Source organism: Stegodyphus dumicola, chromosome 7 (genome assembly GCF_044657685.1).
Source record: "Stegodyphus dumicola isolate Sdum_Otavi_A_Nest chromosome 7, ASM4465768v1".
Taxonomy (NCBI): Eukaryota; Metazoa; Arthropoda; class Arachnida; order Araneae; family Eresidae; genus Stegodyphus; species Stegodyphus dumicola.
This window is the reverse complement of record NC_140774.1, coordinates 131,191,471-131,206,252: the sequence shown is the minus strand read 5'-3', so window position 1 is coordinate 131,206,252 and position 14,782 is coordinate 131,191,471. Positions and strand designations below refer to the sequence as shown.

The following is a 14,782-nucleotide window of genomic DNA, read 5'->3' as shown; positions in this document are numbered from 1 at the left end:
ATACCTAAAGAAAGACAAGTAGTAAAGAAAGTTATTAACGCTTGCCTGGTGTATAAAAAGTTCGCAGTGAAGCCCGTCAAACAGTTAACGGGTCAGTTACCAATATATCGTGTAGTCCAAAAGAATCCTTTCACAGTTGTAGGTTTCGACTTAATGGGAGCGGTTACTATTAGAGAAAAAACAGATATCCACAAAAGGTGTACATAACCTTATTTACATGCGCCGTTACTCGTGCTGTACACATTGAAGTGGTTTCAGATACGTAAGCAAAAAGTTTCATATTTTCATTACAACGTTTTTTAGCAAGAAGAGGGAGCTGCAAAGTGATTTATTCAGATAATGCCCAGAATTTCCACAGCACACGTGAAATAATTAAAAGATTTAAAAGAATCAGATCAGAGGCAGGTGTAAGAGATTTCATGACTACTGAAAAAAATAACATGGAAATTCATTCCTGAGCATTTCCCATGGTGGGGAGGGTTCTGGGAATGTCTGATGAGAAGAGCATCAAGGAATCTCTGAAGAAAATCTTAGAGCATTACTGACTTTCGAAGAGCTCTCTACAATATTAACTGAACTCGAGTGTGTGTTAAATAATAGACCTTTAACATACAAGAGCAACAAGCTGGGTGAACCTCGTCCGCTCACACCTTCAGAGTTTTTATTGCCAGGACATGATACATTTAATTTTCAAGAGCATTTCTTGGAAATTTTTAACAAGGTGTCAGACAAAGAGACTTTAACTAGGAGGAAGCTTTACCAATTTAGGCTCTTAAAATTAACATGGATCAAGTGGAATGAGCAATATTTACTCCATCTGAGAAATGCACATAACTTTGCTAATCCTAAAACTGAGTGGAACCTTACGATTGGAGACATTGTGTTGGTAGAAGGACCAAAACAATCCAAACTAGTTTGGGACATGGGTGTAACTGAAAACGAGATTATAGGAAGAGATGGACATGTTCGATCCAGTAGCTACTGGTTCGAAAGGATCGATCTGGATCGATCCTTTCGAAATTTAATTTAGAACTTTTAATATTATTTGAGTTTATTATATTAATATTAATTATTATGTTCATTTATGGTTTTGATATATACTAGTATGGATTATTTTTTATATTATTCATTTATATACGTTGTATTATTTAGTAATAATCCATTATTAATTAATGTTAATATTGTTATGTAAGTAAGTTTGTGTATGCTTATTAGAGAGTACAGGTGGGGAGTGATGTAGAAAAAGAGATAGAGGGTGCTGCGCCACCCATATGTGTAGCTAATTAAATGTTTTCACCAGAGAGAGTTGAGAGTTTGATGAGAGTAGATGAGAGCGGCATAAACTAGATATCCTGTAATCTGTATATAATATTTGTACATAGTCTTCTCTTCATTAAATAGGTTTAGTTAAAGGAAAGTGTCTTTGTTTGGGCCAATAGAACACAAGAACCACCAATAATGGAAGATTAAGTAAGTTATTACAGTACATGATCTAGCAGCTCAGTTTTCCTGTCACTTGTGCACGTATACGTTTTTCACTCTGACATTGATAAATGAAGTGCTACTGGTAAAACTGTTTTATCTCAGCCACAAATTATCTGCTGAATTTTTAGAAGCATTTTAATCACAAAATAGAATGAAGAAATGTAAAGGTCTAATAATCCTGCTAGACAGCTATCCTAGTGCAATATTTCAAAGAATCAGCAAGTTTGTGTGTTTACTCCTCCAGTAGAACAACATGTTTACCAGAATCGTATACTTCCATTGCAGCTTTGAAACAATGTAAGACAACAGACAGTCCATAAAGGGGATATACATATGAAAAATTGAATGTGCAACTTAGCTCATCAAAAACATAAGTATTATATATTTTTCATGATGCATGAATACTCACATCCAACAAGTTGCAATCATTTCACTAGCTTTTATCAATAACACAGCTAGCTGTAACATCAAAATTCATAAGGTGGGCTTTGACAAAAGTATTAACAGATCCACAATGACTGCTCAGCATTTTCTGAACCGATGAAGCTCATTTTTAGTTTCACTATGCCCATTACTGTGGATTCTTTTTCTTTCAAAAACCTGTGTAAAAGTATGCTGGAACAAATGTTCAGTTAATGCGGAATGCTACTTGCAAAAGATATATCATGCTTATAGCACAATTACCAAACTTTTTAGCACAGTTAAAATTCATTAAAAAATTTCTACATCTGTCCAGATATGTTACATGCTTCAGTTGATGGTGTTTTCAATCACTTGCAAAATGTAATTTCATGTGTTAAAGCAGATGTTAAACTGAATTAGAATATAATCATCAGATTGCAAGTTTTTAAAATTTATGCATTTTTTTAAATTTTATAAAAACTAGTTTTTTGAAATTTTTTTTTATGGGAACTTTTCAGAATGTTGGACTGTAATCAAAAGTTTTAAGACTGAAATTTGTTTTTTAGTTTTAATTTAAAGAAATAAGTACAGAACTAAAGCCCTCAGGCTATGATTGACAGAAAAAGAATACCATCATAGAAGATTTTCTAAAAGGTTATATGGATCATATAATAATTTTTCTAATTAATTCACATTAAAAATATTTTTAACAATTAGTCTGTTCAGGTAGTGGAATACAGCCTAAGAACTATAAGTATTCAGTAATTTTAATCATGAGACTGTTAATAGGATATTTGTTTAGAATTACTAGTAACCTATCAAAAGCACAATCTGCTAATATAAATACAGTATATTCTCAATTGCAAATTATCTGTGTGTGGCAGTGACTACTCAGGCAAATGTGTAAAAAAATGCAGAACTTCGATTATGGTGAAAGATCCTTCCTCAAACAGAAATTGAAGATTCATCTAATTGTGAAGAACTCAAGGCAATAACTGTAGTTGTATGCCAAAGAAACTGCAAATATAAAATTCTTTGAAAATGCTGAAGGAGAAAAATCATCAAGGAATGGTTTGATGGCGAATCGACTGAGCTGGGCTTTCAAAGTTTGAATGATGTGGATATTGTTTCAAACGTCACCAGAACAGAATAGGCAGAAAGTGAAACTGAAAATACAAGAGAAGAAACTGGTAATTACATCAGTCCTGAAACAGCAATGAATTCTGTTGAAACTTTCTTGGATTTCCTCAAGCAAAGGGGATTACAATACAATAATAAAATAGTATTAAAAAAGTATGCATTGAAAGTCAAATTTAATTTATTACTTATTTTATTTAAATGTTCTCAAAAACAAAGTAGCATTACCAATTTTTTTAAGAAATAAATGCATACAACATGCATGAAAATTGATGTTTTGATTATCTGTGTTTTTCAGTAATCTACCCTAACGTTAACCCAGATAATCAAGAGCCCACTGTATGTATATAATGCAAACTAAATGAACTGAATTTAGGGTAGTAAACTGGTTTATTATGTAAATAATTATTAAAATAAATTACTTACCATATTTAATTAATACAGAATATTTAAATGTAGCTGAATCATTTACTATGTTTTACATCAATTATAATTAATGATCCATGGGTCTTGTATGCGTTTATTCTATAAATATAAATTACTGTAAATAATGTATATTAAAAAAGACAACTGAATTCAAAGAAAGTTTTTCAAACATTATAGCATACTTCATTATCAAAATTAATCTTGCACTTCATTGCAAAGAATAAGGGTTAAATAGGCTGATTAAAAGATTAGCTGATTTAAAAAAAAAAATATTTTTCATTAATTTTCTAAAAATCATTTAAAGTTTCATATACTTTAACTGAACTGACATATGTCTAAGACATCTTAATAATTTAAAGAATTTAGCAATGAGAGACATACAACTATTTAAAAAAAATTTATAACTTCCAAGTTATAAAAAGAGAAGCTTACATGTTGTAATAAATCTTCAACAATCATTCTGTGACCAGCAGCAGATGACAGCATTAACGGTGTCAGTCCTTCGTCATCACTGAAGCAAGCAAAATATATTTCTTAACAATTTAAAAAAAAAAAAATGTAGTAACTGTAAATAACTTATGTCACATTCTGAATAAAATAAAATAATCATTTATCTATACAGTCTTCTGTAATGCCACTGTGCTTGCAACTATAAAAAAGAAAAAAAAAAGGGGGGGGGAGACAAGCAATAGTTGGAAAGCAGCTTAATATTAATGCATAAACAAAAGGAAAAAGCACACTGCATTTCAGTGAGTCATGAAGATTTTGAAAATTCTTGAAGTAGTACCTCAATCATCTAATTTACTAAAACTCTTATTCAGATAAATATTTTTGCTTCAATTAAAAAAAAAAAATAATAATTGGTACTTACTGACTATCCACATCCTAAACTTGGTGACAACTAATTTTTTGTCAAGGTAATTCATAAAGGCAGCAGCCATTTTCAAACTGGCAGCACATTAAAGATTCCACGTAAGAGCAGTCAATCAATGAAATTAAAGGAAACAACAGTAACAAAATATTTACCCCTTTTTTTTTCCCTTGGAGAAATCATTCTTTACTGCATTGTTGTTCTTCCAATGCACAGAATGATCTGTTTTTGCTTAAAAAATATCACAAAATTACACAATTTCATGATCAGTGAACCTTCGGCATTGAACACTGACCAAAAAGACATGTACTATGCATATAACTGGTTTCTATTTTTGCCCTGTTGACCTTCCCAGGTATACAGCGATTTATTTTCGCCTAAAATCACATCAGAAAATTGCATAAACTTGTCATTCCACACACAGATGTATTACGCACATATCTAAATTGCCATATAAATACTTTTTGGAGACTTTAGGTGTTACCACAAAATTACATACCTTAGCAACATACTGCTTTGCTTCATGAATACGTTTTTGAAGCATTTCGGTGAGGGTGCGGTAATAATATGTTTGTTAAATGTGCTCCTGTTCAGTACTTCATGGACTGAATCCCAACTGAGAACCGCCCACATCATGCATGGGGGCACACCAGTCAAAGTTCCCAAAAGAACAGTGGTCAATGGTTAGCCTACCACTCTGGGGCCCCTAATCTGAGACAGCAGGCTGATAAATTTCTCTAAAATCACTGCTATACCCTGGGCATGCAGGGTCACCACACCCGGTTCCCTAGGATAACAGTGGCGGGGAACATGAATGAAATTTTTCAAAACTTTTTTTTTAAATATGCAGCAAAATGAATGTTTTCCACAGGAAAAAAAATCCAATGCTAATTTGTTAGATGAAGCAAATTTCTTTATTTCAAAACATTCCATTAACCTTCTGACCAGCATGGTCCCCTATATATGTATGCCCTAGATTGTAGCCTAGAATACTAAATGTAGCCTAGAATACTTTTTGTATTGTCTGTAAGAAAGTATATATATGAGAATCTTGAAATATGCCCAAAAAAATTAAGGCAACATATTAAAGGTACATAAATCTAGGTACAAAGTAGCAGGGGCACTTTTATCATTAAAATAAGTACCTCTTCTCATGGCAATTTTAGGGTTTCTTATTGAAACTCTTTGCTGGTTGGAGAGTTAAGATGAATGTATCCATGGGTGGAAGGCGATTTCAAATTTGAATTACTGATCATACTGAATTTCCAAATGCCAGAGCAAATTAACACCATGAGAAAGTGCAGCATAAAAGCCAAATACTTTTTTAAAGATGCAGAAATTATGTTCAACATTTTTTCTTAAAAAGCAATTAAATTCAATTATTTCTCTCAAACCGTGGAAGATCTGCCCTATAACTCATTTACAGAATTATCAAATACAAGGTAATCCATATTCTAGTGTTTTCTACACCCTTTAATCAGCCCTATAAACAATCACTCTCTTTCTTGCTTTTGTGAGGACTAATCTATTAAAAGTCACAAAATCTCTATAGTCTGTCTCAGGTTTTCGTTCTGGCAGCAGAACAGGATGTCTATATAAAATTTTCAGAGATTTCTTCTTGTATAACATATATGGGAAAGTTTTCTTAAAAAAATTATCTTTGAAGATCTGCCTTCTCATAAGCAGATAGCGCTTATGCACTCTGACACAGATCAGTTTCTTGTTTTTGCAGTAGTTAAAATATACTTAAAATAGCAATTTATTTTCCAAACACAGTCAATATTTTTTATTTTGAACAGAGGAAATTTACACCAGGCTGTTTAATTTTTACATTTTTATTCCAAGTTTTGAAATATTATGTTTTGTTACAATGTCTGCAATATTTTTCAGTGGATACATACCATTTAATAATCCATGAAAGCCTTTGCCAGTCATCCAGAATAAAGCACCAAAAGAATTATCAGTGTTTCAGAATTTTAGTCATTTAGATGTTAATTTGGCCAAACAAAATTTTTTAATTTTAATAGTATAGTTTTTATGGTATATCAAAATTATTTTTATGATAAATACATGAAATTATTTTCTGGTTGGCTTTCTTAAATGTTATTTTGTACAAGTGAAATAAATAATTGGCATAAGAAACTACACCAATTACTGGTTGAGCGACAGAAGAAGCATCAGTCGAAAAAGAACGATGCATGCAGAGAGCATTAAAGAAGAGAGAGTAGCAGCAGAACCAGTATGTCCAAGTTTATTCAAGTACAAATCACGATGGCAGACAGACATGTGCTGACAAAATGGTTGCCAATAGAAGTGCACGCTGTTATAAAGTATGAATGGGCACATGGAACCAGTGTGTCCATCATCCATGAATGCCTACAGACCACTGTGTATGGTGAAGGAGTCATGTCTTATGAAATGGTTGGTTGCTAGAGCTGTACATTTAGTGAAGGAAGGCAGAGTGCACAGGATGAAAGTCAAAGTGGATGTCCCTCAATATCCACAAATGAAAGCAACATTAACTAGAGCACAGAACATGGTGCTAGCAAACAGGTACATAATGGCATCAGATGTAGTGTCCACACTACATATTGGACGTGCTCAGGATCATCACATGCTCCATGATTTGCTAGGTTACCAAAAAGTGTCTGCAAGATGGATGCCGAGAAACCTGAGCCCAGATCACAAGAGTGCAAGAACAGAAATCAGCCTTGATCACTTGATAAGGTATACATGAGAGAGAAATGAGTTCCCTTTCAGGATCATCACAGGTGATGAGATATAGGTACCCCACTTTATTCCAGAAACCAAGGCCACCTCAATGACATGGAATCATCCCGTTTCACTAGTGATTAAAAAATTCAAAGCATCAGCCTCCACAGCAATTATTTGCTGTAAGCAAAGGTTACAGCCATAATGTTTTGGAACACAAAAGATGTGATTTTCCTTGATTTCCTCCATGAACAGACCATCAATGTGGCATGGTACTGCGACACCCTCACCAAACTTAGATCTGCCACTCGATGAAAGAGACCAGGGTTCTTGAGTGAAAGTGTTGTGTTCTTGGACGACAATGCAAAATCAGACACAGCGAAGCTCACACAAGATAAGATTTGTTGCATTGGATGGGAGACATTCTATCATTTGCCCCAATGGACTTTCATCTGTTACCTGCATTGAAAGCTTCACTCTCAGGAAATCACTTTCAAACAATGCTGTGGTGGAGCCGGTTGTGCATTAATTCCTTGCATTGCAGGGCACTGAGTTTTACCCACAGTGGTTTCTTCAAACTGATTGTGTGCTATGACAAATGTCTCAATATTGGTGGCAACTATGTTAAAAAATTGTGCAAGGTATATTATACTCCCCCCCCCAAAAATACAACATGATATCATGTTGTATTTTTTTTTTTTTTTTTTTTTTTTTTTTTTTGATGTTGTATTTGGGGGAGGGCAATAAAGTTTCCATGTGAAAACAAAATGACGAAACTTATTTTCAAAACATCCTAAGTATCATCTCCATTTAGCATTTCTTGACATATTACATTAATAAGAAAGTTTTACTCATGATATCTGAAAATCTTAAAATTTACAGTTATCATCATGAAATATGGTAGCTGGCAAAATTATGGAAGCACTTTTAAAAATATCTGCAGACCTGTTTCTCACAACAAAATTTATATTAAAATACTTTACAACTCTTAGATGCTCTTACTGCTACATTAATTTTAAAAATATTAGAAGTGATTGCAATCCCATTACAGAACTCCCGAAAATTACCATGGAGTAAAAAAAAAACCAACATGATTTCAAATAATTTAAAATATTAATGCATACATACACAATACATAGATACATACAATAATACACTCATTTTCAAACAATTTTATTAGTGAAGTAAAAAGTATATATTTTTTAAAATTTATTTAAAGTTACCTTATGTTTTACAACATCATTTCCCACAGTTACCTACTGATTTGAGTTCTCAAGTGTTTTTTGAAAATAACTGCAAAATTTTGCTTCCTTTTTTTAGGGGGGGGACTGCTGCATTTACATTTTTCTTTGCCAACAGTTTAAAGTTCAGTATGATCTGAAAGACATTTTGATGCAGTTAATGGCTTAAAATTTTAGGTACTAAAATAGAATTTGAAGTATGCATATCAATAGGTGTTGCAGATGAGAAACTGTTAGAAAGAAAAGAATGGTTCATGGAATGTAAATAAGTTTAGTCAGCTGTCTGATTATGCAGCAAGTTATCCCCAAAATTATTATCACTAGGATTTTCAGAGGGTTTTTCTGTCCTAAAAGGTATACGTGTATTTTTGTATAATAAGAATATTATTATTTTATAATCTCTGAAGCTAGGTTAATAGTATTGATGGATGTTTTACATTGTATCACAATATTAGCTGTACAATTAAATAAACTGTCAAAAACACATCTATGGAAGGAAATTAAAACAGATTTAATTAATTTTATAAATACTGTGTATTTTTATCTGTCATCTTCTCTTAACCCAAAAGTTTACAATATCAGTTTTTGTTGCCTCCTACGCGACAATAAAAGTTATGTACAGCGCATTGTTTCTGCGCAACTTATGTTATGTACAGCACATTATTTCTCTGCAATTTCAGTTAATTAAAATTTGGATTCCTAGCGAAGTATACATGTTTTGATCCCTTATCATCAGGAATTCATTATTTTGATTTAGATTTGTAGTGATATTACAGTCCAACAAAATAAAATTGGTTGTTGTTGTAAAGTTGTCTTTAGTATACATTCTAACCAGCACCCTCAGAACACAGTTTTTTCTGTTTCTGTAAAATGTTACTATTGTTTTTTCCCAAAATTTTCCACTTGTAAAGCAGAAAAAATTATACATGGATAAAAGCATTTATCTTAGCATCTAATTGCTTGTTTGAAGATCAACTAATAAATACATTATTATGTCAATTACATGAAATTTATAGGTACCAGAAAACAAAATACAATAATAAAACTTCAAGTGATAAACAAATTTTATTTTAACCTAAGGAAGCTGCCAATAACACCTGTTTCTAGAATCATGTCCTGATGATGAATGGGTCAAAATATTTTTAGATATAAAATAATAGACACAAAATTTTATAGTCTCAATGTTTAAAGGTTTATTTATTTATAAAGACTTAAGTTCATGCAACTAATGACTAATATTTCTTTTTACAGAATCAAAATAAATGAAAAGTTTCTGTTATCTCAACTTTCTGAATGAAACAAACTATCAACTTTTAATTTAATATACTTTTTTTTTTTTTTTTTTTTAATTTGGAGACTTTTAGTTTTAGTTTCTCGTGCAACTATTATAAATGAAATTTTCTGTTAAAATAAAAAATAATTACCATCTTTTGGTGCTTATCTTACTTTTAAAAGCATTATTTATCTAATAAAATGTTAATGTATTCTCAGTTTTTAAATTCATTGTGTTTAAATATAACTTAGAATTTAGTGAAACAAAAAAGCATGAAACAAAAATTCATTTAAGAAATAGTAAATTAAATGATAAAACAGAAAAGATTATTACACCATATCAGCAATAGCTCCTTTCTCAATTAGAAGTTGAACAACACTTCTATGTCCAAATGCAGCAGCATGAAAGAGAGAAGACCGACCACTATTATCCTTATCATTAACTGAAGCTCCACCCTAAGGGGGGAAAAAAAAGATTTTTCCTAAGATTAGGTAAAGTATTTTGTCTGAAATCTAACACTGCTTAGGTATATGCTACTAAGCCTCGGATTCTCTAGTGAACTGAATAATGCTTTAAATTAAAACAACCAATGAGCGTGAAGTTAACGTATGACAATCAACGTAATATTCATAAGTTTGCAGGACTAGTTTCAAAGGTTTAAATATACAGCCTTCGAAACTAGTGCAGCAAATTTATGAATATTTATGCTGATTCTTGCTGCTTTAACACCTCCAATAATCGTTATTTGGCATGTTGTTTTAACTCCAATTTTTCCAAGCTTTGCTAGTAAAGCAATTAAATAAGTTAAAAATATAATCAAATAGGAATTTAAAAAGTACACAGAAACATGTTTAAATTTGAAATAAAGTAACATTCTACAATATCTTTTAAAATAACGTGGCAGGACTGCTAGCTTTATGCTTATTATTACTTACACAAATTTTAGAATGGAAATCAAAGCTAATAAAATCATGTAAAAAAGGAAATAGGGAAAAAGAATGGTACTTTTTGATTATCACCATCCCTATTGAAAAATGATGTAATTGTTGGTGACCTTAGAGAGAAACGTTTGTTTGAGTATTTTTACACCTATTTCAAAGATTCATCCAGTGCCACTTATTTTTTCACTGACGTATATTCCTTTGTCCAATAACAAAGAAAGCAAATAGCTGTTGCAAACCGTATATAGCCATCTTTAAATAGGTGCACAATCTGTATTTAATTTTCTTGCAATTTTTTACATTGCATTTTTCACAAAATTTGGCCATTTAAAAACTTTATAAAATGCAAATTTTTGAATTCTGCATTAGTGGGCAAAAAAATCATACTTCTGAAGAAATGCTAATCAGCCAGGAAACTCCATAGTTCTATTCCATTATGACAAAAACAGATGTACTTGATGCAAACAGAAATAATAATCAGAAAAATGATTGTTTAATTTTGAAAATGCAAATATAATTAAATGTAAAACATACTTGTGCTACATGCATGACTGAGTTATACATAAATACTTTTCAGTGGCATGAGTTACCATATAAATATTTCCTTGTGATATAGTGCATTGTTTTATTAACAATTTTTTTGTGATTTTTCAGTGGAATAGAACCAGCAACCATATAATATTAGAGGATATTAACCACAGTTCAGCACCAGATATCAATGAAGTGTGTTTGTTCAGAATCACATGTACAACAGTTATTGCTGTATTAATTAGTACAAAACCTGAATATATGTATTAATGCAGCATTTGATTACCAGTGATCATAAAGCACAAAAAGACTTTTGCATTTTTTTTTTTTTTTTTTTGTTTTCTGAAAGGCTTAAATGCTCACTCTATAAAACTAACTGATATTTATTAAAAACAGATCCCTTTATGGAAGATTCAAAGGAAAACTAGAATACATTCACAAAACAATACAAAAGAAATCATATGGCATGTCCACTTTATTATCAGAAATTGGCAGTGGCGTAGCTACGATTCCAGCATCCGGGGACAACTGAAGAATTTGCGCCCCTTTATGCGTGCCAAATGGGAAAACATTCCATTAAAAAATTTTGGATTTTTTAATGGAATGCTGCGCCCGGGGACAAATGTCCCCCCTTGCCCCACCCTAGCTACGCCACTGGAAATTGGATCTAGAATGAAACATCTACTGCATGCACTTTATGTACATCCAGCAGCTATATATGCACTCATGATCAACAAAATAGTACCATGAATGTGAAACTGCAAATAGCTAGGCTGTGTGTTGGTAAGCAAATTATCTATATTTAATGTAGTTTTAGTGTCTCTGATTTGATTATGGCAATGACACAAAGGCTATCCACCTTTGTGGAGGAGTTTCTATAGAAAACTTACTCGTACCCGCATTACATATGGGGAAAACCATGAAAACGCCCACTCGGCCAGCCTATTCATCAGGATTCAAACCCAGGTCAAACTACCTGTGTTGAGACAATTTATTGCTCAGCCACAGGAAGACACCTATATATAATGTGATGGTACACAGTAACACACGGCGTAATTATCTGTACAAAAGAAGAATGGAAACCCCAGAGTGGTCAATTTGCAATATAAGTTGTTCAAGTGATACCATCTGACCAGTCGTGTAACTAGAACTCTTGGGCCCCTATGCAAAAAATTTTCCTGGGCCCCTTTCCCAATAAATTTAATGTGCTTAAAAAAAAAAAAAAAAAAGATTCCATAAGCCAATGTTTTTATGATGATTTTTATCACATCTGGATTAACTGTAAAAAAATAAAAGCATGTTCTTAGGGAACCAGTTGAAAGGTACGTAACATGAAGAAAGAATAAAAAGGAAAATAATTTCCCTTGACAAACTGGTGAAATGAAAATTTGCTTTAGTCTGGGTATTTGACTTCAGATGATTTTAATTCAGTTACTTAAGACTTTTTGTGTGAGTGCGAGAGACAGATTTTTCTCTCCTTTCACTCAGATGCATACTGATAATAAATGAATAAGTCTATATAAAAAAAGGAACATGTTGACGTATAGCACTAAGAAAAGGTAGAAAGCCTCGATTTGCGGAGACTTTTATAAAAAATTCAAGAAGTTTTACATACTAACGTTTTAAATTTTTATATAAAATCTGCGCCTATGTAAATTTTTTTCGCTTCAGTTAGCAAACTTATAAATAATTAGTTATATTATAAACTGACAGACAAGATAATTGATAAATGTACAGAAAGGCTATTACATTAATGTACGGTATTCTGTGATATCAAATTTGGCGCAGTTCGTACCCTACCTTTCGAACATGATTTATGCAATAATATACAAGTAATAAATAAGAACTTTTATAATGTAAATGATACATTTGTTAAATACAAAAATATTTATCTTAAACTTCATAACGAAAACTATTTGAACATACAATTTTTGTAGAAAATATGTATGGTAAAGTTTTTTTCTGTCTTTTTAAAAAACCTTTTTGTACACTAAACTACTTGAATACATGATTTTTATAAAAAATGCTAAAAGAAAGATAAGATAAAGTTTTTTACTGTTTCCTTTTCATTTTCCTCAGTCCATACTGCTCTTCTCTAATTTTTTCCTCTCTCAATAAGTGTAATGATAACATTGGTGGCCAAAATTCATCATAAAGAAAAAAAATCCTTCTTTTAAAATTTGCATCTCCTAACCTTCATTTCCACAAAATTATTTATCAATAATTGGACATCTATTTTCTCAGCCATCTCAGCTTCAACGCTCAATAGTGAAAGCTTTAACAACCGATCTTGTGTCATGCTGTTTCTTATATATGTTTTTTAAATATGTTTTTATTAGTTTCACTAGTGAAAATGACCTCTCACTCATGGTTGTGGTTACAGGTAATGATAAATACAATCTAAGTAAATTGTACACTCCCGAATAACCGCTTGTCATGTCATAATATTTTACCATTGCTAATTTAGCTAAATCCTTAAAGGATTTCAAATTTTGGATTTCTGTTCTGAAAGTATTTATAAATAATAAAAGTTGTACTTCCAATGCAAGTCTTCTTTATATGTTTTCTGTATTTTTGAAACATTATTAATAATTTCCGTATTTGTTAACAATGAGTGTTTTAGGTTCTTTATTTCTCTTTCATTTTTCAAATTTAATTTCTATGCCCCATTTATTTGCAATAAACTCAGCTTCTTTCATAATGTCTTCAAACTTGTTTCTCATATCTTGCATATTAATAGAAATGCTTTTTAGATGTTGATGAGCTCCATTCAAGTTGATTGATTTTCGATTGTCGAGCCGATTGAAGGGTTGATCGATCCTGCACTATAGCAAACAACATGTTTAAAAAATTTTGTTTTTAATTTTGGCCTGTTATGATGTTTCTTAACGTATGGAAACATAGATAATATTTATATTTTATATTTATCATAAAAATATTTCATGTTAATATAACAATACGTTATTGATATTAGTAGACATTTGCATTGTTAATGGTGATAATTTTGGATTTTTCAGATAAATGGATTAAAAGTTTAGCTGAATTGAAGTTTTAGCAAGTTTTAAATTATAAGAATTTAGTTTATGATTAATTTAGATATTACAAATCAATAACTTACCTGTATAATGAAGAATTATATTTGAGATCACTTTGAAATTTAATTTTAAAGAAAAACTTCTGTTTGTTCTCGCCATAGACTAGAGAAATGGGATTAGAATAAGAGCAAGTTTAAGTTCAGTTTACTGTTCTGAGTCATCAGCCAATTTACAAGTATACTTGAGGGGGTAGCGTTTCACACTTCAATGCAGCTGTTTAACGAAGAAAGGGACCCCGCCTCCACTATAAATTTCCAGTATCTTCCCAAGTTGAGTCATAGTAAAACTTTCATCCAAGACTTTACTGTAAAGATGTCCATTTCCCTTTTAAAACGCTGAAACATCTGTCTTTTTTTTTTTTTTTCCTCTTTTTCCCTTCAGTCAAATTGTACTGTTATTATTGTCATATTCCAATGATACATAATACATCACCTGCAATATCTTTCTACATTTCCTCTGTACTATAAATGCATTTCAGTTAATGTATAATTATTAAATATTTAACAGTAAAAATTATGGATATTCGAATATTTTTAGGAAATTCTTTGCAAGTTTATGATGAAATCATAAACATAATAAAACAAATTTTATTGATATGTATCCAAAGAGCTTTGAAAATGATTGTGTAATACAAAATGGAAATATTAAAATTAATCTAAATTTAAATACCC

The 14,782-nt window shown here is 31.3% G+C and overlaps 1 protein-coding gene across 5 annotated transcripts in view; it reads right to left on the bottom strand.

The window, feature by feature from the left end:
* Positions 1–14,782, bottom strand: part of LOC118182709 (uncharacterized) — an 84,533-nt gene that overhangs the window by 46,966 nt on the left and 22,785 nt on the right. For all 5 annotated transcript variants that reach the window (XM_085820809.1, XM_035352098.2, XM_085820811.1 and 2 more), the window contains exons 3-4: positions 9,881–10,002; positions 3,883–3,961 (exon numbers count right to left, since the gene is read on the bottom strand). In XM_085820809.1, the coding sequence (XP_085676935.1) occupies positions 3,883–3,961; positions 9,881–10,002 (201 nt within the window). The remainder of the gene's footprint in view (positions 1–3,882; positions 3,962–9,880; positions 10,003–14,782) is intronic.